The following is a 27,896-nucleotide window of genomic DNA, read 5'->3' on the forward strand; positions in this document are numbered from 1 at the left end:
AACAGAAATCTCCAGCTGGTAGGGCAGCAATCAAGCTGTTGCACAACTCAATATGCAGATCAGGCCTGAGGAAGTTCTGCCGGGATCCTCTTTGTCCTCTGTTTTTCAAGTGTGATTGAAATCTGTTTTCTCAGATTAGGAAATTGGAGAGACGTTTTATGTTACACTTCTGAATAATTTTGAATACTGCATGACAGTCATGTGTTCTCAATATTTGAAAATACCAAGTTTCAGCAACTCCTGCTTGGCTGCCTGGAGACTTTAAAGCTCACTGTCAAAGTTTTACTCCTCTGCTATCTGAGTTAGGTGATTTACTGTCCTCCTGAATCTGTTGATGGATTCACCTGATATTCAAGTTTGCCAAAAGCTGTATTTGTTTATTTGTTAAACACAAAGACTTAATACTGGGCTAGTGTCTCTGCTCTTCCAGAACTCCCAAAGGCTGGGCTCTGCTAACTTTGGATTCAAGCATTTGCATTTCACAGCTGGGCTTATCTGGTTTCTAGTAAGGTGCAAGTTCCACCCAAAAAATTTTCCCTACGCAGGATGTTTATGATCGCTCTTTCCCTCTGTCAAATCAGATCGACCAGTTGACCAACAGATTAAAAAATTATTAAGGGTGGGGAGGAAGGACAGGCACACATGCACACCCACACACAAAGGCTGCAAGCACTCTGCCTTTGTGCTCATACGAGCTTTGTTTCCTTGGAAATCCAGCTACTAAAACAGGCAACAGCTGTGACAAGAAATGAGATGCAGCAGCAGAGCAGAAAGACTGATGATTTGCAAACCTTTTGGTTTGGGGATTTTCAAGACCCATCCCTATTTTAAACACGTCGGAGGAATGCATCAGGATACATGTGTAGGGAAGTATGAATCTAGCGGGCCAAGCAGACTTTTTGTAGCTCATCATCATAAGAACTGAAGCATCATCAAGTGCCCAGTGTGCTGGGAAATATTTACAGTGTGCATCCATCTCCTTCTAGCTCAATCCTGCAGTGTCTCCTGAGAACACTCACACTAAGTCCCCAGCAGAGGAAACGTAATTTTTACCAGGCCTGACAAAACATAGGATGCAAATAACCTGGCTTTGGGATTTTGCCTCCGCGGTACCAGCAGCTGCATCTGCTGCTTCTCAGATTTCTTTTCCTGGTATCAGGTGGCTTCACTATCAGATCTTTTTGGTGTCCAGGTAGTGTCTCCAGTTTCCAGAACCTGTCTCAGTGTCAGTTTGCATCCTCCCTGGCCTCGTTCCCCTGGGACACCACGTGAATGGGCAGTAAGGGGAGTAACGCGGCGCTTGGTGCTGCGCTGCGGGTGTGCTCCCATTCACCTTGCCTGGAAGGAAAGCACCTTGGTCCTGACGTGCCCGGGAAGAAAGGGGCACTAAGGAGACGGGAGAGGACAGGCACTAAGCAGAGGACACAGTCTTAACCTGTGCCAGGGAAGGTTTAGGTTGGACATGAGGAATTTTCTTCACAGAAAGGGTGCTTAGACATTGGAATGGGCTGCCCAGGGAGGTGGTGGAGTCACCGTCCCTGGAGGTGTTTAAGGAAAGACTGGACGCGGCACTCAGTGCCATGGGCTGGTTGACATGGTGGTGTTTAGCCATAGGTTGGACTCGATGATCTCAGAGGTCTTTTCCAACCCAGCTGAGTCTGTGATTCTGTGAATGCACCGTAGTCCTGATATGCCAGGGAAGAAAGGGGCAGTAAGGAGACAGGCGGGGGGTGAAGCGAAGGCGACATGGCAGCCGCTTTGTGAGGGTCTGGGCTGAGGAATGTCGCTGGTTTTCTGTGGGCCAAAGCCGAGGACCGTCGCAGCCCCGGTGGCGGGACACGCCAGCCACCAGCGGGACGACGGGCAGGGAACTCCAAAGCTCCTCGGCCCCGCTCTGACCCGCGCGGCCGCGCCACCCGGCACTACATGTCCCGCCGTGCCGCGGGCGTTGAGGCCCCACGACGGGGTCGGACACTAGCTGCCCAGGGAATCGCCTTCTCGGAGGCACGGCCCGGCCTCGGCGCTGCCCCGATTTCGCGGGCAGCAACGTCCGAATCATCCTCCGCGCCGCCCCTGCTCCGCACCGTGCCTCCCGCGCCGCGGGCGGCGGACCGGGCTCCCTCCGCACGTGTGGCGTCTCGGCGTCAGGCACTCGCGGGACGCCCCGCCATGGCGCCGGTGGGGCGGGGGCGGCGGGGCCCTTGCGGCGCGCGGGGCGGCTGCGGGTTGCCTGGGGGACACGGCGCGGCGGCGGCACCGGGATGAGCGGCAAGGAAGGTGATGTCTCCTTCCCTCCCCTTCCCTTCCTTTCCCACCCTCAGGAGACCGAGGCGTGAGGAGCTGGAGCCGGCTGAAGCGGGGGGAGGCCCCGCGGCTCGGAGGAGGCCAGGGTGCGGAGCTTCTGCCGTGCCCAGCGGTGCCCTTCGGCTGCGTCGTGAAACTCTCACTGAGAGGCCGCTCCTTCACGGGTGTCACTGACCTTTCCTTCGTGGGTGCCCTGCCTTCCCGCTGGGGCTGTCCGGGTGCGCCAGAGAATGTGGCTGTAGGAGTCTGCATCCCTGGGGCTGGAAAAGCAGATGCTTCTTCAGAGGGAAGCTGAGTGTGTTAGGCCTGTAAAGCGCTTGTGCTAGCTGTTGAGTATAGTGTGTGTATTTATGTATATATATATATATGTATAACATATTATGTATATTACCTAATATATATGTGAAATACATATTTTTCATAGCTTGCCCTGCTGCCTGTGTGTTGGCTTAGCCCTGGCAGTCGCAGAATCAGAGTCACAGAACGGGTCAGGGTGGAAGGGACCACAGTGGGTCATCTATTCCAAGCTCCCTGCTCAGGCAGGGTCATCCTAGAGCACGTGGCACGGGATTGTGTCCAGACGATTCTTGAACATCTTCAGTGAGGGAGACTCCACAACCTCTCAGGACAATATGTTCCAGTGCTCGGTCACCCACACAGCGAAGAAGTTCTTCCTCGTATTCAGGAAGAATGGAACTTCCTATGTATTGGTTTCTGCCTGTTGCCTCTTGTCCTATTGCTTAACATCACCAAGAATCACACAGATCTCCCTTCAGCACTCTTTCAGGGCATGCATTTAGTGTTTTCAACTGCTATAGGAAAAACAAAACCCTGAACTCATGTCCGTCCAACAGAAAATAAGGAAAAAATTATTTTCAGTTTCCTCTTCAAGAAAGTAGCTACGCCCACTTCTGGTTTTGGTTTGGGATAATAAACAATTAAGCGGAAACATTTTAAAATCCAGTGTTCATGTGTTGCTTTTAAGTAGCTTCCCTTGGTTCTTCTTTTAAGGAAATTGAGAGAACTCCATGTATTCAAAAGGTATGCCTGTATTCAAGTTTGCCAAATTTTGGGCTCTGTAAGGAACAGAGTGTCCAGCTGTCACCAAAAGGAGGGAGAGAGAAAGAGGACACATGGGTGACACGTGGGTGACACAATGAGTCAGTCCAAGGTGAAGGAAGGATAAAGGTAGAAATACAAGGTATAAATTGGGAGTAATAGATAGTCCAAAAGGGATGAGTTCTGGGTGTGGGTCTGAAAAGGAGGGTTAAGGAAGAGGCACACAAAGCAGTTGAAGTGAGCGGCTACATTCAGAGAAGAAACTGGTTAATGAGTAGAGTGTAAGGGCCTAAGAAGTTACACTGCAGGAACTAAACCTACATATCTGAATAGGGATAGTCTGCTTAAATTATGCCTTGCTTCTTTTTCTGGTTACTGAAGACCCATGATGTAAATCACAGTAATAAAATCTTGCAGGTTTAGTGACTAATTTCAACTGAATATTTAGAATAGTTTAAAAAAGGAAGGAAAAGAAATGTCTAATCCTTTAGGTCCTTGTTCACACAAGGATTTCCATGCAACCATTCGCTTAAAGCAAGAAAACATAAAAGGGTGTGAAGACCTGAAGACATTACCAAAAAAAAGACACAGGATCCTGCCACACTCATCCATTGAAATGGATATTTTTTTTTCTAATTTTCACTAGCAATGTCGTAGGAAAAGTAACATGATAATGTGAAGCTGGCATGAGTTGATAATAAGGCTCATGCAGTTACCTTATTCAGTCCTGTAGAATATGACTGCGGTCAGGAATGCTCTGAAGACAGCATTCTGGTGCTCCTTCTGCTCTGACAAAAACTATATTTTTAAGTATTGCTTTTTTTGTGTGTCTCTTCTATTTAATAGGATCAGGTGGGTTCAGAAAACGAAAGCATGACAATTTTCCACATGGTCAAAGAAGAGAGGAAAAAGAGAATGTTAATCCACCCTCAGCTTTGATGACGTCTTTTAAATGTAAGTAAGCATTTGGAAAACCAGATTATAAAAACGCAGTGTAGAAATTGCTAGGAAATTATTAGTGGAATAAACTCTGCGGGAGAAACTAGTTGGACTCACACTCCATACAGTTAGGGCTTAGTGTTCTGCATTTTGTGCGGTGAAGTCCTGGGGGTGGGATTTTGCATGGCTCCACCTGATTCATGACTTGCTCCCGTTTCCATCCCACCTGCTGTTCCACCTGCCCTCCTTGCTTGTGCTGAACCTGATGCCGAGCACAGTGCACAAGTGTTCAGCCAGGCAAAAGGTGACCGGGCCCTTTGGTGGCAGAAAACTGTAGGATCTGCAGAGGTGTAATACAAAACCTGAGCCACAGGGGCAAGAGGAGGAGGTGGTGACCTTTGAGAAACTGAGGAGGTTCTGACCTTGGCTGTGGTGCACAGATGACTAAGCTACTTTAGTGTAAATCTGGATACATTGTTTTAAAGAGTTGATATTTGTTTATACCTGCACTTTTTCAAAAAAAGACTTCAACTAACTAATATAGACCTGTATGTAGACACTTAGTTCAGTTTGAATGCCTTTTAAATATTAACATATATTTGAGATTCTTTAAATAGGCAGATGTAAACTTCCCTTCAGCCAAATTATTGTTATAAGATTTTTCACCAAACCAGATTTAAACTCCAGTAAATTTAAATTTCTCATTAGACAACCCCTAAGAAAGCAAAGTTGACCTTCAGAAATGAGAAGTCTTGACAAGAGGGAAGGAGATTTGATATGGGGAACAGATTTATTCTTGTTGTAAAATTTTCCCCGTGCTAGGTATTTTTTATGAAGCTAAGAAGGGTGAAGTATAAGCTGTCTGGCTGCTTTAGATGGTTACTTCAGTGTCATATAACTTCCTGGCTTTTTTTTAAAATGGGTGCTTATATTTTTCTGTGTAAATCAGCTTGGCAGATGATTAACCATGACCCCTGAACTTTGCCTAGAGAAGCTGTGGATGCCCCATCCCTGGCAGTGTTCAAGGCTGGGTTGGAGGGGGATTTGAGCAACCTGGTCTAGTGGAAAGTGTCCTTGCCCATGGGAGGAGGGGTTGGAACTGGGTGATCTTCAAGGCTTCTTCCAACCAAACCACTCTATCATTCAAATTGAATATTGTATACACGCTTGCTCTTGAATTAAGTAGTGCAACTGTACTTTCAACTTTAATTTTTTGCTCTCATGAATATCAGTTTGTCATAAAGTGCTATTACTTCCACTTCAAAACAGCTTGTTTCCCTCCCTTCTCATGAGATCCAGTCATTTGTATTTGGTTAATTTCAGAAATAATTTAAGGGACATGGTTTCTTCAAAGTTTTTCAGAGATCACTCTTTGTATTTATTGCAAAAATGCTTAGTGCAGTACTAAGTGCACTGCCCCAGAGAGAGACGCTGGTGGTCTTTGTCTCCCCGTCAGGCACAAGCATTAGGAAAATATGTGCTCCAGATGGTTTATAATTGAGCAGGTTGTATAAGGTGAACCAGAGCTGTGCACTGTTTCTGTGTATGTTGTCTGAATCTAAAAAACTTAATCATAGAATCATGGAATATGCTAAGTTGGAACCAATCCATCAGGATGATCGAGTCAAACTCCTGGCTCTGTGTAGGACATCCCAAGACTCACACCATGTGCCTGAGAATATTGTCCAGTTGCTTCTTGAACTCAAAACAGGATTGTTGCTGTGACCACTTCTCTCGGGAGCCTGTTCCTCTGGGTGAAGAACCTTTCCTGATACGTAACCTAAACCTCCCTTGACACAACTTCAGGCTCTTTCTTCGAACCCTGTCACTGGTCATCAGAGTGAAGAGACTGGTACCTACCCCTCTGCTTTCTTTCCCTCATGAGGATGTTGAAAGTCTGCCCTCTGTCTCCTCTTCTGCAGAATGAACAAATTGAGTGACCTCAGCTGTTGCTCCCCTCCAGACTCTTCACCATCTTCATTGCCTTCCTTTGGATGTTCTCTAAGATCTTAAGATCTTTTTTGTACTGTTTTGCCCAAAAAACTGCACGCAGTATTTGAGGTGAAACTGCCCTAGTGCAGAGCAGAGCAGGACAATCCCCTCCCTTGCCCGGCTGGTGATGCTGTGGTTGATGCCCCCCAGGACAGGGTTGGCCCTCCTGGCTGCCAGGGCACTGCTGGCTCATGTTCGACTTGCCATCGACCAGGACCCCCAGGGCCCTTTCTGCAGCACGGCTCTTCAGCCTCTCATTCCTGGTCTGTACACACAACCGGGGTTGCCCCGTTAATGTGTGGCCTTAAATGGGTATACACGTTTTGCTCTTTTTAATCTCTGAAAAAAAGATGTGCTTGAATCGATCTATTTGCACCAAAGTTTTCTAAAAAAATAATGAGAAATTGTCTTCTGTAGTAATCAGAGAATCACAGAATGGTCTAATGAGTCAAAACCCAAGGAGTTACACCTTTTTTTGGAAATATGTTTTAAATATGACAGCTCAGTGATAAAGAGAGTGGGTGCTACCTTGATTTATAGGGTTAAGGTTTAGTAAGTGTCATTTTTAATGGTCTGATTTTGCACCACCAAAATTATCATTGGAGTCTGAGTCTTTACGTTCAGTGCTAAATGAGACATTACAGTGTCATGTATGTAGGAAATTACGGTATGGTTTTGATGTGTTAGCTTGGTGAACCCCCAGGTACTAATCCTTTGCAGTTTTAGGCAGTAACACAATACAGTAGGTTTTCTTGCATCCTGTTAGGCTAAAGATTATTTTATTTGTCTGGTTTACTTTAGAATAGAAAGCACTTCACAGTAGTCCCTAACAGGTTTAAAACCTAACATAGAAGTCTAAAAGCCACAACTATCCAGAAAAGACTGGGGGTGTTGCTAATAATTGCAGGTGTTAAGAATAGTGAATTTCCCAGTAGATGACATTTGTAAATGGTCCATGGAAATGTCATATGTGGCATCCTGTGAAGGGAAATCACCCTTCCTCAGGTTCCTTTCACTATGATCTAAGGGAAAATTTCTTGGTGATAATTCAAGGGTGGAATTGATTCTCAGAATTTGAAAGAGACACACCAAACAGACATGAGTAAGAATTAAGAGAGCAGAAGCATTTGTGATTTATCTTAGAGTTTCAGAATAAGATTGGGGAGAACAGAACAAAATGAGAGGAACCAAGTTTTTACCAAGGCAATGAGAAATACAGAACTATTTTTCTAGTGTCTTCTAAACCTTGCTTGCCAGTGAACTGCTATACTTTTTTAAAGGTTACTCACTTGTCAGACCCTTTAAAAATGCAACCTCTTAGTTTATTTCCTGCATTTTCTTGCACAGAGGCTTTGACACCTCAATTACATAGGAAATTTGTTTGATTTCTTCTAAGCGTCTATTAGTGATTTATTTACTAGAATAATGATCTATAAAATGTTAATGGTATTTGTGAAACATTCATAATGTTTGACTGTCATAACCAGATATGCTTCCTCTCTTCTCTGTATTCATTGTAGTTAGAGAGAATTAACATCAGCAAGTCAGAAATCTTATTTTAAATAATTGATCTCATCCTTAGAGATATTAGAATACTCAGCTTTTGTCCAAGTCTATCTGGGATGTGAAATGCAACCTTTCTTCTAACTAAATGATGCATTTTGAATAGTATATGTGCCTTAGCCAGATGCTTTTTATTTGATTGGTTTAGGCACTGGTGAATCTTATTAACAAATGATGGTAGGGTTTTATTTTTTGATTTATCTTGCTGAATTTGGGTGAAATTTTCAGTCCCATTTCCAGAACAACAGTGTTGTGGAATAGATTTTATTAGTGAAACCAAGTATTTTACCTTAAAAATTGTTCAGGCTGCTTTAAGGCATCATCAGGACTGATGTCTACTTCAACCTGACTTTATAAACAAAGGTAGTATTGATGATGAGTTTTGCAGCTCTGGCAGGTGACAGGCAGTGGTGGCCTCTGCAGCCATGCCCCAGGCAGGGGCAGCCCACCCTGGGGAAAGGCGCCCAGGGACAAGGCTGGTGGGGCTGGGGGCTGTAAGGAGTTGGTGCAGCACAGGTGCTTTGCTCTTCCCCTGTGCTGTGTTCATGTGATGATTGAGCTTTTGCTGTAATGATTGACTTGGCAGCATTCCAGCTGGAGCTTGACACCAGGCACGATAAATACGAACGGCTCGTGAAGCTTAGTCGGGATATAACTATTGAAAGCAAAAGAACGATATTTCTGCTCCACAGGTTCACCAGGTGAGTCACGTTGAGCGTGAAAATGTTGGTAGAAACCTACAGTCTGCCTTGCAGTGTTGTCTGTGAGTAACAGCTGCAATGTTCTGTTGAGAGGAATTTAATTAACTTCCCATAAACATTCTTTAGGGTGGATGCAAGCTAATGAATGCACACTCCAGTTAGAGAATTAAAAGATGCTGGTTCAGGTTTCTGGGTTGGTTTTATTGGTTTGTTAAACCAGTGTAGAGCCGTAGAGTAAGCAACAGATGAGAGCCTTCCAGCTTTCAGCAAGTTGGGAGAGAGGAGTACGCACCCTTCCTTCAGGTTACTTGCCCGGGCAGTTCCATCACCGTTTTGGTTGTTGCAGCCCCACCCGAGGTCATCAATGCAAATAGGAGGTGACCTGGGGTCTGTTTATGCAAATACTACAGCTGGATAGGCTTTTGTGTGAAGTTTTGAGCTTCTATATGTTTTGTGTTCTCACAAGCCTTCAAGCAATCTTTGGAAGCCAGAAACGAACTAGAAGAGCAACAGGAAAATTTGAGGCTTTGCACAGCCTGTTCTATAAAGTGTTTGCTGTACATGACAAACACTGGTCTTGCGTGTTTTAACAGCTCTCCCTTTTCTTTGTAATTTCATTTATTTTAATTTACATTTTGTTACCTATCAATATATTTATGTTGAAGTAGTAGCTATTTATAGTTACAGTTATAAATGGAGATTATGAAGTTGCCTGCTCTTTAACTTGGTTTACTTCTGCAAAGAGGTATTGTGATAATTCCAGTAACCTCTACAGCCTTGACTGTAAATAACTACTCCCACTGCAGAGGCTAGGTAGCTGGGAACTGGTGGAGGAAACAACAACAACAAAAAACTCCTCATTACTCTGAATTTAGATTCCTGTTTTATAAGACATTCCTGTTTTTGTGAGAGTGGAAGTTTTCCATGCTGTATTTTGTATTTCCTTCTTTGCTTTTTGCAATTATTGTGGCTTTAATTTCAGTAAATTTTACTGTTTGCTTTTAAATGTTTTCTCGAGACCAATCAATCAGTAGTTCCTTAAAGAGACTGTAAACTAATATACCATGGATTATTTGGGCTCAAGGGAGGAGAAAGTTTAAAGGAAATTAGATAAACTAAACTTTAAATGCCAAGTATATATTGTGGTTTTGAGTCAGATATTTCAGCTGTTCCTGAACAACATAGTCCGTAACTACTTCCTTAAAAAAAAAATCACATGTAGAAGTACATAATGTATTGTATTTTGCAATACTGATTTTTTTTTTAAGAGGGTGAAGGACTTCTGTAAATACTGCTAGTTTTCTGGAATATCTTTTGAAGCCTTTGTATGTGTTTCTCCTTTTTCTTACTTAAACAATAATCATGACTGTAGTCTGGAATAAACATCATGCTACCAGAACTCTGGGTGGTTGATTATTTTCTAGGTAACAATCTACAGAATTTCAGAATCTGCAATAGGTATCTATGAAAGTTAAACTGTTTCTCATTCTAGTATCAGTTTTGCTTTTTCTTGAAGCCAGTAAAAATGTATTGATCAGTAAAAGAAAAAGTGCAATGTTTTTTAACAGTTTGCTCATGTTCTGGAAACTGCTCTTTCAGTTTCTGTTTTATGATTGCAGTGCTCCCAATGGGGAAGAAATACTAAGTGAATCTGAAGTCAAGCTAGATGCTGTCCGACGGAAGATCAAGCAGGTTGCACAAGAACTGATTGGAGAAGACATGTATCAGTTCCACAGAGCTATATCTCCAGGTAAATAATTTTAAAATAGGAAAAGTACGCAGTTTTGAACTAAGCTTAGTTTCTCTTTCTGTAGCAATACTTCCTCTTCATGCTGCAGGTCTGAATTTGTTACATTTCTGTGGTTATAAATCAGGACTCAGGTTAATCTTTGTTACTAGCAGAGTTAGCTCTGGTATTAGAGAAGCTATTGTCCTACAGATTCATTACAGTTTAAAGGAAGATTTAAATGGGAGTCTACAACTAGAAAAATTTGGACCCTGACCTAAAATGAAGTTGAGAGTAGTTCTAACAAATGTACTGGCTGTTCTTCTTTGACAGAGAGGAATATATGTAGCACACTCATTTACCCCTCCTGAAGGGTTATAATTTCTAAGAGGAGAGTGGGAGCGACTGTCTTATGAAATTATCCATTTTGAGTGATAAAGTGATTTTGAGTTGATAAAGTTAATGAATTTAAATCCTTAGATTAGCATTTTCTTTCTTCTAGGCTCAGAATGTGCTTCTGCCTCTCTGTTACAAGCATTAAACCAGTTTGTGTGTTTCAATTGCATCTTTTTCTGCTCCTCTCTGTAAACAGCAGTCTTTGCTAACATTCTTGAAATATTAAATCCCAGTTCATTCATGACTCTTGGCTGTCAAACCATATTTCTTTGCTGAATCTTTGCTGACAATCTGAATATTACCTAAAATTGGTATGCCTTGGTTATGGCAACGCATGACTAAAATATGTAACTGCTTCTTTGACATCTTAGTCATGGTATAAAAGTGTCTTGTGTCTATCAATCTCATTTTTAACATATTTGGAATTGTGTATATCTTTCTGTGTTTAGGCAAAACTTCTTCAGCTGACGAGAGCTGAAGATTTGCCCTGAATTATTTGTTTAAAAATGTCCATAAGATCGATTTGATAAATCAGCAGCAAATACATGTATGTAATCTGCAAGACAAACAATGCTCAGGTTGACTTGTACTCATGTCTTACACAGGGCTTACTTCAGGGCAGACCAAAAGTCAAAGCAAGTCGTTAAGAGCATTGTCCAAATGCGTCTTCTAAACACTGACAGGCTTGGGGCATCAACCACCTCTCTAGGAAGCCAATTCCTGTATTTCACCTCCTTTTCAAAATAAATGCCCTCACCTGATGCAGCTTAGAGCCATTCCCACACATCCTATCAGTGGATGGGACAGGAGATCTGTCTCCTGCACCACCTTCTCCACTTGCCCTCCTCAGGAACCTGTAGGGAGCAATGAAGTTGCCCCTCAGCTTTGTCCTCTCCAAACTAGACAAGCCCAAAATCCTAATGTGCTCCTTTATAGCACATTTCTTCCAACCCTTTCGTCATCTTTGTTGCCCTGCTCTGGATGCCAGCTGGTGCCCATGGTGCATGTTTTGTGAGGGAGTGTTAGAATATACCTGTGTGTCACTGGGAAGACAGGGAATGCTTTTAGGCATTGTGTAAATGAGCTTGTGTGCATAAGAAGTATAAAATGCTAGCTTTCAGCCAGACCTTTACTCTTACCTTCATTAAATCCTCCACTCTCCAGTTAGTCATTGGGATGGCAAAAAAAGGAATATGCAGCCTTCAAGACTTGTAGATCTTGATCGTGCTGAAGCTGGGATCAAGGAGGTGCCAGAGATGTGAAGATGCTTGATGTCAGAATTACGAAGCTGAGATAGAAAACCTAGAAACAGGAAGAATGAGGGGACAGTTAGGTGAAGAGCAACTGGGAGAGAGTGCTTTATTCCACCTGCCTGCCGCTGTTTATGAAGAACTATAATTGGGAAGTGATAAGAGTTAAGAATGTTGCTTTTAGTTTTGGTTCTAAGCCTAGTGTTCTTTAATTGTTGCTTTGTTTTTTTTTTTCAGTGCAAAAAGCTTGCATGTCTTTTTGAAAATAAATGTAGCTAAGAAGAGTGCTAGATCTTTTGTCTTTATATATTTCCTAGGGCTGTAAGTCTTGACCTTCCTTTAACCTAGTTTTCAGCTCTGATTTTGTATTTTAAAGAAATTCTGGAGAACTAGTTAAAAAGCATTTTATGAACAAAAACATTGCCATTAAACTGCTTTTTTCTTTCAAAAAGAATAAAGAAACACCTATGTCCCATATCTCAAAAGCAGCATGTCTAATTAACCTCAAACTTCCTAAAAATATTCTCCTTTGTCTTGAAATCAAACATGAAACATCCTCCTGTTCCCCACCCTACCTCTCACAGAAGGAGTAAAAGGGTTCAAAATGGAGCTTATAATGGCAACCACTGCAGCAGCCTGAACTGGGGAATCGTGATTGTCTGCATAATAAAGCTGCCTAATACATATTTTATTCAGTATAATAACTGCTAGCCTATAAATAGAAGAATGCTATGAGTATTATGCTTGGGAATATTGTTTGCCACTTGTAATTGTTAAATGCTTTTTTTGGGGTTACTCCAAACAGTTGTTCTTTTGACTTGAAGATAAAACAATTCTGGCAGAGCACTAAAGGAGTTTCATGCTTTCCCTCATTAAGAATAGTGCTAATGGCACGCAGGACATTTCCCCAAAGGACACTTGCATGAGCTCAAACACTGAGTATAGCACTAATTGAACAACAACAAAAACTGATGACTGTTTTCTACACGTTTCTTAACAGTACAGATTGTCCCAGGGGATGATTAAACAAGCAAACAAAGAGATACTGAAATAATGAAGTCTTTTTTTAATGCAGAGCTCTTCATTTGTTATGTTAGAATGTTCTGCTTTGTTGATATTTTTAAAGCTTTACTATTTGTAATATAGAATTCCTGCTCCTTTGGCCCACTTTGCAGTGTATACCTTATATATCCTGTGAGGAAATATGTACTCTTTCTTTAAAATTGTTCAGAGACACTATGCAAGAAAAGGACTGGAAAAGATTGTATGGATTTATGAAAGGAAGGAAGAAATTTTTCAGGATTTTTTATTTGTATATATAAGTGTTTGAGCGTTTATATATATATAGATATTTAACTCTCAACTACTGAGGGAGATATCAACAGTATACAGAAAAGATCTGTACAGGACTTAAAGACAAGAAAGAAGTGTTCTGCAACATGTGTATGGTCCTACACTTCAGCTATAACAACCCCATACAATGCTACAGGCTGGGGAAGAGTAACTGGAAAACTGCTCATTAGAAAAGGACCTGGGGTTTCTGTTTGACAGCAGCTGAACATGATCCAGTGCATGCCCAGGTGGCCAAGAAGTCCAGTGGCATCCTGGCTTCTATCACCAATTGTGTGGCCAGCAGGAACAGGGCAGTAATTGTCCCCCTGTATTCAGCACTGGCTGCACCTCAACTTCTGTATCCAGTTTTGGACCCATCACTACAAGACAGACACTGATGTGCTGGAACCCATGTCCAGAGAAGGGCAGTGGAACAAGTGAAAGGTTTGGAGCATAAGTCTGATAAAGAGTGGCCAAAGGAGCTGGAGGTGTTTAGCCTGGAGAAAAGGATGCTCAGAAGGGACCTCATTGCTCTTTACAACTGCCTGAAAGGAGGGTGTAGCCAGATGTGGGATGGTCTCTTCTCCAATGTAACAAGCAATAGGACATGAAGAAATGGCCTCAAGTCACTCTAGGGGAGGTTTAGATGGTATATTAGGAAAAATTTAATCATGGGAAGGGTTGTCAAGCATTGGAACAGGCTGTCCAGGAGAGTGGTGGAGTCACCATCCCTGGAGGTATTGAAAAGACATGTAGATGTGGCTCTTAAGAGACATGGTTTAGTGGTGGATTTGGCAGTGTTGGGTTAGTGGTTGGACTCAGTGATCCTAAAACCTAAAAAATTCTATGATTCTATGTTAGGATGTATGTAATTATTCAAAGCATGTTCTAAATCTACTCTGCATAAATGCAAAACTTGTGTAATGCAGAGGGAAAATTAAGGATTGCTTGATAGGTTGGTGTTGTGTGGGATTAAATGGAGTACCTTTTTAACATGACTTTGTTAAATTAAATTTCTAGCCATTTGAAGACTTACTCAGTTTTTTGCCCCTTAAGACAAAATACTGCATGGGGAGCCTGTAATTCTTCTGGAGCTTCTTAAGTGGAGTGCTATGGGGTGATGATGGTAGATGCAAGTAGAGCACTGTTGGCTGACCTTTGCTGTGTGCCTGTGCTTGCAGCAGTGGCGAATGGAGTGGTATGCACGGGGAAGCTCATTAGCTGTTTATCATGTCTGCACTTGCTCTCAATAGGATTAGATGATGAGGCTGTAAAATGTCAGCACCTTGTCAAAACTATTGCTCTGTGGCTGCTTCTGCTGATGATGATGCAGGAAATGCTGTGTAAAAGTTTAGCACTGATGCAGTCTAACACATCATTTTTCTTGTGCAGGCACTATTTGTGTTCTGAGAGATTGATATAATGGAGCTTATTTCTGTCTCCTGCCTTATGCCATTTAGAGTCACTTTAGGCCTGTAAGATACTGCAACAAGCTGCATTGCTCGATTGGACAAGGCCAGTTAAGTCTGTGTGGCTGAAAAGGAAACACTTCAGTTGCACTAGAATGCCACTTTTTAACTGCAGTATATAGGACCACCAGACAGGATGCTGTAAGAAATGCTGTGGAGATGAGTGGGGTCTGTCCAAGCAGGTCAGCTTTAGATTACTGATGATTTAAGTAATAACATTTTTTTTTGGGTATTGTATGAAGGATTTTAATTAGAATGCAAACTAAAGGAACTATTCAGTAACGATTTCTGTGTTTACCTGGTTGTTTTTTCTGGGGGGGAGGGGGTTTTTTTTTGTTTGTTTTTCTTTTTCCCCCTTAGCTTTTAAACTCAAAATATGAAAATAACATACGGAAATTGTTCTACCTTTGTAAACACACATGTATTTCTGAAATTATATCAAGGTACATAATATCAAGGATATAATATCAATGTACTGTTCTGCACATCAGGAACAGTATAAGTAGGACACCTGTTTTTTTCCTTGAGAAAGTTTAAAAACTGTAGTTAAAATGGATGGCATATTTAATTGTAGGTTGGTAATAGAAAGGAAAGGCTTTGTACTGCAGGAGGAAGGGATCATGAATTGTAAATGTCTCACCCAGGATAAGACCTAAATACACCTAAAACTTGAAAGGAAAGCTGTCTGTGAAGGAAGCAATCAGGTTTATGCAAGATGGTGGGAAAACATAGTAACACAGGAACAGGATGTAACTGAAGAATTAATCTCTTTGCTGTTGTAGGTGAGGGGTAAAATGCCAGAAATGGAAACAAAGTTTCCTGATTATACTGGAAAATTAACGGAATTTGCAATGAATAAGATAGTGGTTATTAGATACAGTTTTGTTAATTTCCTTCTTTCTGTTTTGTTACTTTCTGTGTTTCTCTGAACTCATATCCTCGCTTGGTCAAACTGGTTTGGTTTTTTTTCATTTTGCAAGTTGCCTATTTGAAATTTGATACCTTCAGTTCGTTGCCTTTTACTACCCTTTCATTATTTTTGGTTCATGCCTTTTTCCTAGGTTCTTCTAGGGAAAGGGAAAAGCCAGCAACTGCAAAGCCTTTCATTTTGTATTTTCTGCTTCAGGTTTTGTATGTTCATACACAAAAAATTAAAACAAACCTGCGAAGATGAATGCAAATTCTGTCATGAACAAACTAGGCATGCACTATGTGAGAATTGATTATCAGCTCATCCCTGAAGGAGATATAAATTCAGCAGGAGCCGTTCAGAGCAGCATAAGGCCAAAGAGAAGCTATGTACAGTCTTTTAAAGATGCATGATCACAAAAATTGTATTTTCCTACTTCTATCTTAAGACCTAAATGTCCTAAAGCCCTGCTGTACTATTACGACAAATACTGCAGTTATTCACATGACAACCTGAAACCAGCAACATTGTTTGTCTATAAATTCAGTTTCATAGCTGGCAAAAGGAGGAGACCTTGTGCTCTGGCTCAGGAATTTTTTTCAACACTGCAGCTGTTGACATTAGCCATTCACAGACCAGATCTCTCCAGCCTTTGCAGGAACCAAGTGCAGCTGGAACTTAAGAGAAGTTAAAAGAAAAAAATCTATGAAGCTTTTTTGTTTGTTTATTTAAAATCACACAGGAGAATGTGTCACAGAGGAACTCCATTCCGAGAAAGGACCAGGATAGCACATCGTGGTTCAGTTTTTGTTTTGTAGTCACGACGTGAGAAGTAGAGGTTGGCGAGTGGTGAAGTACCTTTGTGCCATCTCGCAGATCTGTGTTTATGAGGATAAATGGCCACTGTTGGTTCTTCTAATGTGCTGGTGAGTTGGGTCTGTTGCATGGAAACAACATCATCTTAAGAAGAACTTTCACTGTGTTTTGAACTGCAGAAGCTGTGTTGTGTTAGGTGCTCTTTCTTCTTTGATCAGTGAACATCCTGGCTGAGTCAGAGCTTCCTTTCTTTGGTATCTTGAACACTTGCCCTCAAGGCTGTCAGTAGTGTAAAATTTGCCATCTGACTGAATGACTTTTAAAACTCTGTATTAATTAGAAGGTAGTTGGGGATAGTCAAAGAGATCAGGAAGACTACTTGTCACAGGAATAGTTTTCTTTAAGAACTCGTGTAGAACATTGGGTGCTCTTCAGAATTACTATGTTTGGGACTGGCGAGTTGGAATAAAACGCCAAACTTCAGAACAAAAACCTTGATAACAAAAGTAACCATGGTACATCCTTCAGGTCCCCAAGAAGAAGGAAAATAAAAGTTTGTGAATTTCTCACCCACAATTATTAATCTGCAAAAAGGCCTGTCATTTGTCATATGTCCATGTGTTTTTAATAGCAATATAAAAAAGGCTTGATTTACATGTTCTCTGCAATGAGAGATTAAAATATTCTTTGCAGTTCTTTGAAGGGTTTTTGTGTTTGTTTTGAGAAATAATTTAACTCTCACAGCCACCTGTCTGATAGGGAACCTAAATTTGTTTCTGTGGTTTTTGGGAAAACTGACTAATCTTGGTATTACCTTTTCCCTGAATTTGGTGTGTAGTCAGCTTTAAACAAAGTGCAAACAATATTAACACTTCAGTATCTGAAATACATCACTTAACACATGCAGCTAGAAGAGAACAGAATTTTTTGATGGTCGTGGATGTGTCAAGTAGCAATTGACTAATGAACAAAGCATTCAGGGCTTTATAGAAAAAATTTACATGAATTTAATTATTGATATAATAGTGAACCTACTCAGCTTTTGAATTACTACTCAGAGAATAGAAACAGATGTTTTTGTCCAAATTTGTAAGCTCATATAGACTTTTGTTCTAGTACTTTTATTTGTATTTGTTAGTACGGTTTTATAAAATCCATCCCTGACTGGAATTACCCTTTTAAGCCATTTTCACAATGGGATGTCCAGAACATTCCTGTCTGTGAGGAGAGCTGGCTTTATCCTCTTTCAGTGTATGTTGTAAAATTAACCTTTGACTTCATGCTCACAATCAAGAAAACAGTTTGACTGTTTCATAGCCTCAGCTTTATTTTAATTACATAAGTTTTTACCCCTTCTGCCCAGAAAAAGACCTGTGAATCGTGGGAATCATTGTCAAGTATGAAGAGAACTTTAAAGGAATAGATTAGGGTGTGAATTACCAGTTTCCTCTTAATAGGACACTGGATTTTGTTTTTGTATTAGTACTTCTTAATTTATTGTGTGTACTTGTTTCAGTCGATGATGTACCTGGTTAATTGTTTGCTTATTTCACTCGTTCTCCCCTTTATTCATCCATATGCTTCTAGGAATGAGTTCTTTAACTTTACCATGCTCCCTTTATTCTGCAGAATTATTTCTCTGTTTGGGATTTCCACAAGGATATGACTCTTTTTTTTCTGGGTTATGGTGGGGATTTCTAGGTTTTGGTGGTGGAATTTTTTTGTTGTGCCTTCTTTGGTTTTGGGGGAGGAGAAAGAAGTTTTTTTCTGTGTTTGGTTTTTGATTTTTTTTTTTTAAATGCCAATGTTACTTGCCAGCCTAAACATGAGGATAAGATAGAGCCTTGTCGGTGCTGTTTTGGTTTTGTAATGAATCAGCAAGTGGGTAGTTTCACATGACTCGCCCTGTAAATAATGTACCCCACCCTTCATACAGTGATCCTGGAAGAAACTTGCTGTGTATATCTTCCTACCATCTTTCCAGTGGCTGCTCTTGGCCTGTGATTCCTGCTGCACGGCTTAGGGGAGGAGCTGGGTGAGAGAGCACAGACTTGTGTCTATCTGCTTGTGTCCTAACCATCAGCACAGGCTCCTCTCTAAACAGAAAGATAGAGAGAAACAGGACAAAGGATGAGAAATGAAATGTGTTTGAGAAGAAATAGGGAGAGAAGCTGCTTATTCGGGAAGATGGCAGGTGGCACTGGCATTGCTGACCTTCACAACCAAGAAGCATGAAATCTATTTGAACCTGTTTTGTAACTGTTGAACCGAGATTTAAAGGAGGAAATGAAGGAAACAAAATTTTAGGAGGAAACGTTCACCTCTTACTTGGTCTGTCATTCTGGTTTGAAACTTGCATGCATGCATGGATGCACATCTCAGGTGGAATTAGATTCTGTTTACCCTAATATGACTCCTGCAATTAAGTAATTTCTATTATTTACTCATTCTTTAAACAGAACTAGCTTTTCCTCTGTCTTGTGCATTCACTTGACTTTTGGATTGAGTGCACCAATGACTTTTTAAAAATCATTTTTTATTTAAGAAACCTAATTTCTTGCTAAGTTTCTAAGAGAAACTACTTTTTCTTCTTTCTCAGAGCTTGCATATGTAGTTAAGGAAAAACGTCTTGAATACCAGCTGGCAAAAAAGGGCTCAAGCTTTCAGGCAGAAAAATCTCCTTTCTTTATAGATACATGCTCAGAAGATATCTCAGTGTAGCTCTCTAGTTCTTATGTAGAAAATAAATATTTAAAACATAGAAGGGAGCTGCTAGACTGGGTCACTGTCACTTGTCTAGTACAAGCTGTTTATATGGAATAAATGAAATAAAATATCAAAATACTTAAGCAGTTACTTTTTTACCTTACATCTGTAATTTTAAGAGGTACTAGTAAAAATAATACAGTGTTTTTAATTGGGATTTTTGACCGTGTACTACAAAAAACCCCAAACCCATAAAAGGCAGTCTTACAAACTATTCCATTACTGGCAGCTCAGTCCATAAATAAGCCAATTTTGGAATAAATCCAAAACAAGAGCATAAGGGGAAAGGTATTGTTGGATGGTGTAGTGAAATGGGACGGGGTTTTTCACCTTGGGAATTATTTGCTGAAAATAGCGGATGTCCTACCATTAAGTTAAAACATAACGTGTTTAAACATCCTTCTACCTGCACATGGAAATACCCTATTTCAAGGTCTTGGGTCATTGAAATGTCATATTGTAGCTACTTCTAGAAGAAGGACTTACTAAAAAAAAAGAAAAAAGTAAAATATTAATGTTTTTTGCAAAATAGTTTTGAACAGGATTTGTTACCAGTCTATTTGTAATGGTAACTTTAAATGAGTTTTGTAAGGCTTACTAAATAGTGGGAGATAGATTCCCTAATTGTGAAAATGTGACAGTAAATGGCAGATTGTGTGCAACATTCACATGGTGTTGTTAAACAAAAGGAAGGAGCACAAGGCTGGAACATGTCAGCTAGGGTGGGATGGCAGGAGGAAGCAAAGATCTATGTGTGTACATACATATAAATATGCCCACATAAAAAAGTACATAAAGATGAAAGAACAGAGGAGCCAAACACTTGGAAAAGGTCAAAAAATGTGTGAAGTAGTAAAGTGGAGTGAGTTGAAAGTGGGAGATCTGACTGATCGAGAAAACTGTTTACCAAAAGGTTTGAGGGCTGATTTGATCTCTCTGAGAGCTGTGGAAAATGCCAAGTTGATTCTTCATGTGTGATAGTCTTCTCCACAGATAGCAGAGAGAGATTCTCACAGATGTTGTCATGTTGATTGCTGCTGTATCTGGTAGCTTACAGAAAAAGCCAAAATTTCCTAATGAATTACTGGTCCTGTTACATCAGAAGGTAAGTCAGGGAAGGAGTGAGTGATGAAATCTACCTCTCTGCAGCTTCTGAAGTTATTTATCTTAACAGATCCTGAGTAGCTTTTATCTAGTATTCTTCTATTGCTTGTGCTCAGAATGCTTTACCTGAATTCTGTTGATTAAATTATGATGTTTAATTGGCCTTGCCAGCTCCCTGTTTATGTTCTGGTTTGTGAACAGCAGTGCTGAGTGTGAGTTTGGTTGCTGCATATTTATTCTGCTTTTCCCACTGCTGCTGTGGAGTACTATAAAGGGTGCAGGCTGAATTGCTGTTCTGAGTTGCTTCTGCTCAAACACATATTTAAAAGGAAAAAAAATGCAGGTCACTTATCACACTTTTGTGACTGTAATATGGAAAGCCTCCTACCCCTTGAGGTTATGCTAGTTTTTCAAGGTATTTCCACCCTCGTCTGTTATTCAAATCTATGTTCTCTTCTTTTTGATTTAGACTATTTCTTTGATCCAGGTGAAGTCTAAATTTGCTTCTTCCTGCATATTTCTATAGGCTGAGGCCCTGGCCCTGGTACAGGTCAGTTGAGGGGATTAAGATTTTCTAATGGAAACAGGATTCTACTTCTGGTACCCTTGGTTGCATCCTCATTTTCTCACTGACAAAACTATTGTCTAATCCTGGCCCTCTTGCAGCATGATACCTGTTTGCTTCTCTTGAAGTGAAGTCATCCCCTTAAAATGGCTCAGAATAGCTCTGCTAGAACCATCTCTGTCATGTGTCTGTTCCTTTAATGTCCTCTTTGGGCTTTCGCTGTTCATGGGTCAGATATACACAGGCATTGACTTTGTCTTTACAACTTTTTTTAGCTCAGTACTGCCGTGGCTGTTTGTTCCAGCTTTGTTTCTGCCTTTTTTTCCACCAACAGTGCCAGCTTCAGCTTGCTGCTTATGAACTTTTCTTACATGCTTCCCCCAAATCTGCTCTCTGCACATAAGGAAAAGCTGACAACCTGTGAAATCTCTGAATGTTCAAACTCTTTTTTTTTAGATCTCACCTTTGCTGTAATGCATAATAAAATCACCATCTGCTAAGTAGGAAGTGAGAGGTAATTGTGGCAGGTAGCTGTAGATGGCATACAAATCTGGTATAAGCTACATTTGTTATCCTGCCTTTTATTCCCTTGCCAACACATCGACTCCTTTTGTCCCCCTGCAGGCCTTAATTGTAGAGTGTAAGTTCTTTTGGACAGAGCAGTCGCTCCTATATTTTTACAATCATGGAACAGTTAGGGTTGGGAAGGACCTCTAGAGATGACCTAGTCCAACCCTCCTGCCAAAGCAGGATCACCTGTTAGTCCTCTCATTGGACATCACAGTCCTGTCTGGTTTGCTTGTTTGATTATTTATTTATTTATTTATTTGCTCTGGAGTGATTTGTAACAACAGATGCTTTGTCTTGAACATTAATTTCACCAAGCCTGTGTATTTTAAGGAGCCTGATTCCCACAAAATGGAGAAGTGGGAAATTCAGTTTTAAACAAGTATCTACTGTAAGTCCTTCTTGAGGGCTGGGCTGCTCTCAATCTGTTCATCCCCCAGCCTGCGTTGATACTGAGAATCTCCTGACCCAGGTGCAGCACCTTGCACTTGCTCTTGTTAAACTGCATGGGATTCCCATGAGCCCAACTTCTCAAGCTTATCCAGATCCCTCTGGATGGCATCCCATCCTTCAGGTGTGTCAGCTGCACTGCACAACTTGGTGTTATCTGCAAATTTACTGAGGGTGCACTCGATCCAACACTTTATGACATCGATGCAGATATTAAACAATACTGGTCCAAGTATGAGTGCTTGGGAACACTGTGGGGAGCTGCTGTTCAGTATGTTTCTGAGAGTACCATGATGCTTTATATTGAAATTATAGAAGGTTCTGCATGAAAAATGCAGTTGGAGTAAAACTTGCTTGTCAGTGTGCTCGGTCAGACTTTCATACTTCAGAAATGCACTATGTTAGATTATGTTTCAATGTTATTTCTGGATTGTGTTAGTTTTCACTTTCTGCTGGTAATGTTCAAATAGTCTCACTTAAAAGATTTCTTAAAAAACAAATAATTGTGAGCATGGATCATTGCTGGAAAGTTGAAGCATTAGCTTAATTCTGCTGTTTTTGCAGGACTTCAAGAATATGTTGAGGCAGTTTCGTTTCAGTATTTTATCAAAACACGATCTTTGATTAGTGTTGAAGAGATCAACAAACAACTAATATTTACAGCAGAAGACAGAGAAGAAACAACAAACATGGTAAAAGTTTTTCTTTTCTCAATTGACAAACATCTTTCTGGGATGGAAATGCAGCAAGAAGGCTTAGTCACATTTTTGGCATCTGATTAAATAAGGCCAATTCGTGGAATGGGATTAGATATACATGTGGGCTTTGACTAACTTGTTCAAAACATGCTTTTTATTCTGATAAGTAGTAAACTAAATCCGTGGGATACAAGTTTATAAATTTCACATCCTTTTTATTCAGAACAAACTGAACTCTTTCTGGTACGGCGAAAGATCCAGGCCGGTGAAATACTACGTAACAAATGTAATGGATGGATTTTTAGTGCCTGGGAGTGTCTGTAAGACTTGCTGGGGTATTGTGATGTTGGAGAAGTTGGGGGAGACAAACCAAGGCAGGATGAACTCCACAAATGAAATCTTACTGCTGGTATTGAACTAGTCACTGGAGGCACTGTATTCGCCTTGTGCAAAACACCCTGCACGTGTCTTAGCTTCGTCATTTGTAACTCTCCTGGAGCTGATTCCTTTCAGAGGACAAGCTGGTGTCCCATCATACCTTAGCCCTAATACCATATCTGCTGTTTCTTGACTTGCCTCTACTCCTACCCTGCCCTAAAGGGCTCGTAGGGACAAACTACTGTCACCAACCACAGTAAACTGGGTGCAGTTTGATTGTTGGCAGGGCACAACAGTGATTTGGTAGCAATCTACAGAAGTGCATGTGCAGTCGAGGTGCAGTCTACAGTAATGCTACTTTACATAAATTCCTGAGTCTGCTTCTGCTGAAGAGATTCTGCTGTAAAGCACTTCTCATTCTTTCTTTATTCTCTTGGTAAGATATTTGCAGAGAAGCCTGATTTTTAGCTTAAATTAATTTATTTTTACCAGAGGCAAGTCCATTGTGGCACACTTGTTTTAACAAAGTATGAAGTTGTTAACTGCAGTCTGCATGCCTCTGACCAGATCTGTCAATTTGGGTAGATAGCATATTATGGGAACAAGTGAACAGACAGACGTTGCCTTTTCCTGATCTTAAAAATTAAGAGCCAGACACAGTTAAGGGAAAAAAGGGTCTTACTTCGGTATTTAATAAGGATCCTTATGGTGCACCACTTCGCCAAGGTGGAATGCGCCAATATGCACCCATACGATAGACCACATATACAATTTATAGATCTTGCAAATTAGAGTATTTATGAAACTTTTCCCAATGAGAGGCTTGAATGATTAGCATGATATTTTCTCATTTTGAGGAGTTTTTTTCCTGGATGGGCTTAATTTTAGTTTACAGGATGCGTTTTAGAGAGGACCTTGGTTTTTCAGGATAGCATAGGGCTTTTTGGCCTCCAACTGCGATGCCTTTAGGATGTTTGGTTTCTTGGTTTAATAAAATATTAGGATTATGCTAAGTTATCGGACTTAGGAATTACAAGTATGCATGTTAAGAACACTGAGGGTACATAAAAGCTATATAAAAGTTATATTAAAGGTATATAAAAGAAAAGGCAAAAATCATCATGGCATCACAGAAACCTGCATTGTCTCCCATGTTACCAATATTATGGCAATAAAAAGTATTGGAAACTTGGATATAGGAGCAAACTTGTAACTTTGTAATGGGTTTACTTCATTAAGATTTTTGTTTGCTCTTTTAATAAGCTCAGTTGATAAAAACAGATCTGAGAGGACTATGGCTTCTTGTAGAGAATATATTTTGAAATTCAAGACAGTATTACAAAATTATATGGTTTGTTTTCATAATGCAGACTATTTTTAATTGATTTGCTAGCTTTGGACAGACCATTTAGGAAAAAATCTATCAGGCCAAGATCTGTCAGATGAAAAAAAACACCAAGCAACTGCAAATAAATGTTGCTACAGAGATGTGATAATTCTGTTTGCAAATAAAGATGGTAGAGTTAGGGTATGTTTATCATACTTAATTTTCCAGAATGTTTTAAATTTCCAGTTATGCTAGATGAGTTTGTGTATTTGAACCATTACGGACGGCTTTGTCACAGTTCTGTACTGGACTTTCTTCTGTTCTGTCCCCAGACCTCCAATGCCCATGATAAACAGCCCCATACTTGGAGCCTGAAGGTAACACCCGTGGATTACCTGCTGGGTGTGGCTGATCTGACGGGAGAGCTGATGCGGCTGTGCATCAGCAGCGTTGGGAACGGGGACATAGACACGCCCTTTGAACTGAGCCAGTTCTTGCGGCAGATTTACGATGGGTTTACTTTCATTGGCAACACCGGACCTTACGAAGTCTCAAAGAAGCTCTATACCTTGAAACAGAGTCTGGCAAAAGTAGAGAATGCCTGCTACACGTTGAAAGTACGGGGATCTGAAATCCCAAAGCACATGTTGGCTGATGTGTTCTCCACCAAAACGGAATTGATTGACCAAGAGGAGGGTCTTCCTTAAAATAAGGAGGCTCTTGCAACTCAGAAGGGAAGAGGACTTAGAGAAAGGTCTTTAGTTATGGTTTGTGGGGTTTTGACCCTTTTCAAAGCTTTTTAGGCAGAGACATTTTTAGTTTTATCTATGAGAAGGCTATTTGCAGTGGTAATTTGTAACCAAAATACTTTTTATGGTGTGCAAGAGAAAAAATGTTTGACTTTGGCCTCTTGTTATGGAATTTTCTGTATTGCTCCATTGTATCTTCTTTCAGAATGACCAAAATTTCCACTGCACTCTGCTCCAGTGACTGTCATTTGCATCACCTCACCTCAAGCTGTTGTTACAAGTTTTCATCAAGCACAGCAGTGGAAAAAAAATGGTTAGGTGCTCTTACTCAGCGTTATCCCCATTTCCTGAGTATTTGGGTTCAATACTCATGTCATACCTACAACAATGCACCTGTGTGTAAGTGCATCCCTTGACTTGAAACTGAGGTGGTCTCAACAGTGCCATGTAATTCAAGTTTTCTCTGGTTAATGCTTTAAAGTGTGAAACTAAGTCAACTTTTTGCCAATTGATAATGCAGCTAATTGCACCAGGTGAATACTATTGTGCACCCATTATTTTGGGTCTCTGTTAAAACTGAGCTCTGTTTGAGCTAACACTGGTACTTCACAGTTTTGAGATGAGCTAGAAAATCCACAAAAAATAATTGTGGAATGTATTGTTTTACATTTTTTGTAATATGATTTAATGCAGAATCTGACATACTTCTGTTTGTAGACAAAGAAGTTCTCATACAGAGTATGTAATTTGGTGTTAGGACAAGCAGTTTTTGGCCAGAACAAATGGATTGCAGTGCTGGAAGTCTGTTCTCCATTGTTTGTGCTGCCCTGAGGACCTCCACTGGGGTTGAACTGGTATAAGTGAAAAAGGGCTAGCCAAGCTTTAAATATATGTTAGCAGGAACTATATCATGTGCATGTTCCTGTGGAAAGGAAATTGCAAACAGAAGTAAGGCAGGCATTATGGTTTCCACATTTATCTTTGAGGAGGGTATGTCACTGTTGGCAAAAAATCAGGGCTTTATGCTGGTGTCTGAAGTTATGAAAGTCTGATAATGTACATAATGCTAAAGGAAAACAGATAAAACAACATGATCTCTAGACTCCAGGAAATAGGCCTCCCAACTGCAATTGAAAATACTGCATGTTTTTTATTTCCACTTCCATATGCTGTGATACTGCCAATATTTTTCCCATGAGCATGTCCTGAGTAGCTGGAATCATCTGATATATGGATAGGAATGGGTAAATACATTTCTGTCAAATTTTTCCATTGTTTCCACATAAAGCAATATGTGGTGGCTTGAACAAGGAGTGGCATTTTTCCTATTGTTTAATACTATTTTTTACAATAAATTCTGAAAAGTAGTCACTGTCTCTATGTTGGTCCTTTTGCCTGTCAGCCCAAGTGGTAAATTACAATTACGGTGCAAGTTTCCCACTGTGCAGGACTTCACTTGGAAATTTCTCTCCATTCCTATATTCAGACTTCAGTGGACACTTTCTAATCCTGAATCTCTTTTCTCTTTCCCCTTAACTTTATTCTGTGAAGTCTGAAAACTAGTTAGGGTAGAAACTTCATGTGACTCTCTTGAATTAAAAAAATGCAAAGGATTCAGATGACAAAGCGAGTATATCCCTGGCACAAATCTGCAACAGTACCCACGTTTTTACGTCTCACCTTTTTTCTCTGATGAGAGGAGGGGAAAGAAAGGAGGATACTTGCTAATAAGGAACAGTTTTGGGGTTTCACCCCGTCCCTGAGATGCATACATCTAGCATTTCAGTTGATGCAGCTACAGTGTGGTTGTGTCTCTTTTGGCACAACTAAATTTACTGCAAGTCATTGCTTGTTTAGTGTAAGTGTGTGAAGTGAAAGCAAATACTATTAGACAACGTGTGTGATATTAAACAGAGGTCTGTCTCTTGTCTGTCCTAGCAGCTATCGGGGGAATTAAAAAATGTTCATCGCACCGTTTGAAAAGGGATGAGATGAATTCCAGCACATTGCACTGCTTGGCTCAGTGACAGTGTGCCTCTAGCCGTGGAACAAGCACACAGTGGCCACCACTTTAGTCAGCTTCTGCTTTTATACAGTCATTCATTATTTTAAAACTACAGATGTCTAAAAAGAGTACTTTGTTTTCCCAAGCAATCTTTAGAAGTAGATGCTCTTTCAACAAGTATGTACTGGTTCTAATGATTTTGAGACTTAAATTTTCAGTAAGGCAAGAGAAATTTTTTTAATGGCATCCATGATTTCTAAATTTCAGGCTGCCTGCCTGTAATCAAAAGCTGTGAATAATTTCTAATAAGGAGCAAAGTGTATGTGGGGTGTATTAAAACACCAGCACAGATGGGAAGTAGCTAATGGCCTACAAACCTCCTGCTGAAGGAAATATTTTCCCCAAAAAACAATTGCGCTGTAGCTATTTGAAAAGTGACAGACATTTGTCAGCAAAACAAGCTGCTAAAGAAGCAGTGGCAATTTTCCCATTTCTTATCCCATTACTCTATGGAGCTATTGATACGCTTGGTCTGCAGCCAGAACAGGACTACGTCATAGCAGATGTTTCACAAGGGCAGCTCTGCGTGCTAAAAATCATCTGCCTTTCTGGAATCTCCTTTCTCAGAGATGGCTTTTCTTTACAGGTTCTCTTTTTTTCCCCTGACTGTTAATTTTCAGTGAGGAAAAATGCACCCAGATTTAGCTTTCCAGAACTGCTGGAGAAGTTATGCAAGAGAAACTTCCTGTTGACAAGACACATATGTCTGTCTACTTAAACTCCTGCTTACTTGGATGTTCGCTGAGTATTAAAAATCAAAAAGAAGAAAA

General features: G+C 40.6%; 1 protein-coding gene across 1 annotated transcript; it reads left to right on the forward strand.

The window, feature by feature from the left end:
- Window positions 1–2,209: 2,209 nt before the first annotated feature.
- TSNAX (translin associated factor X) lies at window positions 2,210–26,428 on the forward strand. Its single transcript, XM_039568589.1, has 6 exons — window positions 2,210–2,277; window positions 4,210–4,317; window positions 8,444–8,558; window positions 10,178–10,308; window positions 22,474–22,601; window positions 24,645–26,428. Exons 1-6 carry the CDS (start codon window positions 2,262–2,264, stop codon window positions 25,017–25,019), a joined length of 873 nt encoding a protein of 290 aa, XP_039424523.1. The 5' UTR covers window positions 2,210–2,261; the 3' UTR covers window positions 25,020–26,428.
- Window positions 26,429–27,896: the final 1,468 nt, after the last annotated feature.

Source organism: Corvus cornix, chromosome 3 (genome assembly GCF_000738735.6).
Source record: "Corvus cornix cornix isolate S_Up_H32 chromosome 3, ASM73873v5, whole genome shotgun sequence".
Lineage (NCBI taxonomy): Eukaryota > Metazoa > Chordata > Aves > Passeriformes > Corvidae > Corvus > Corvus cornix.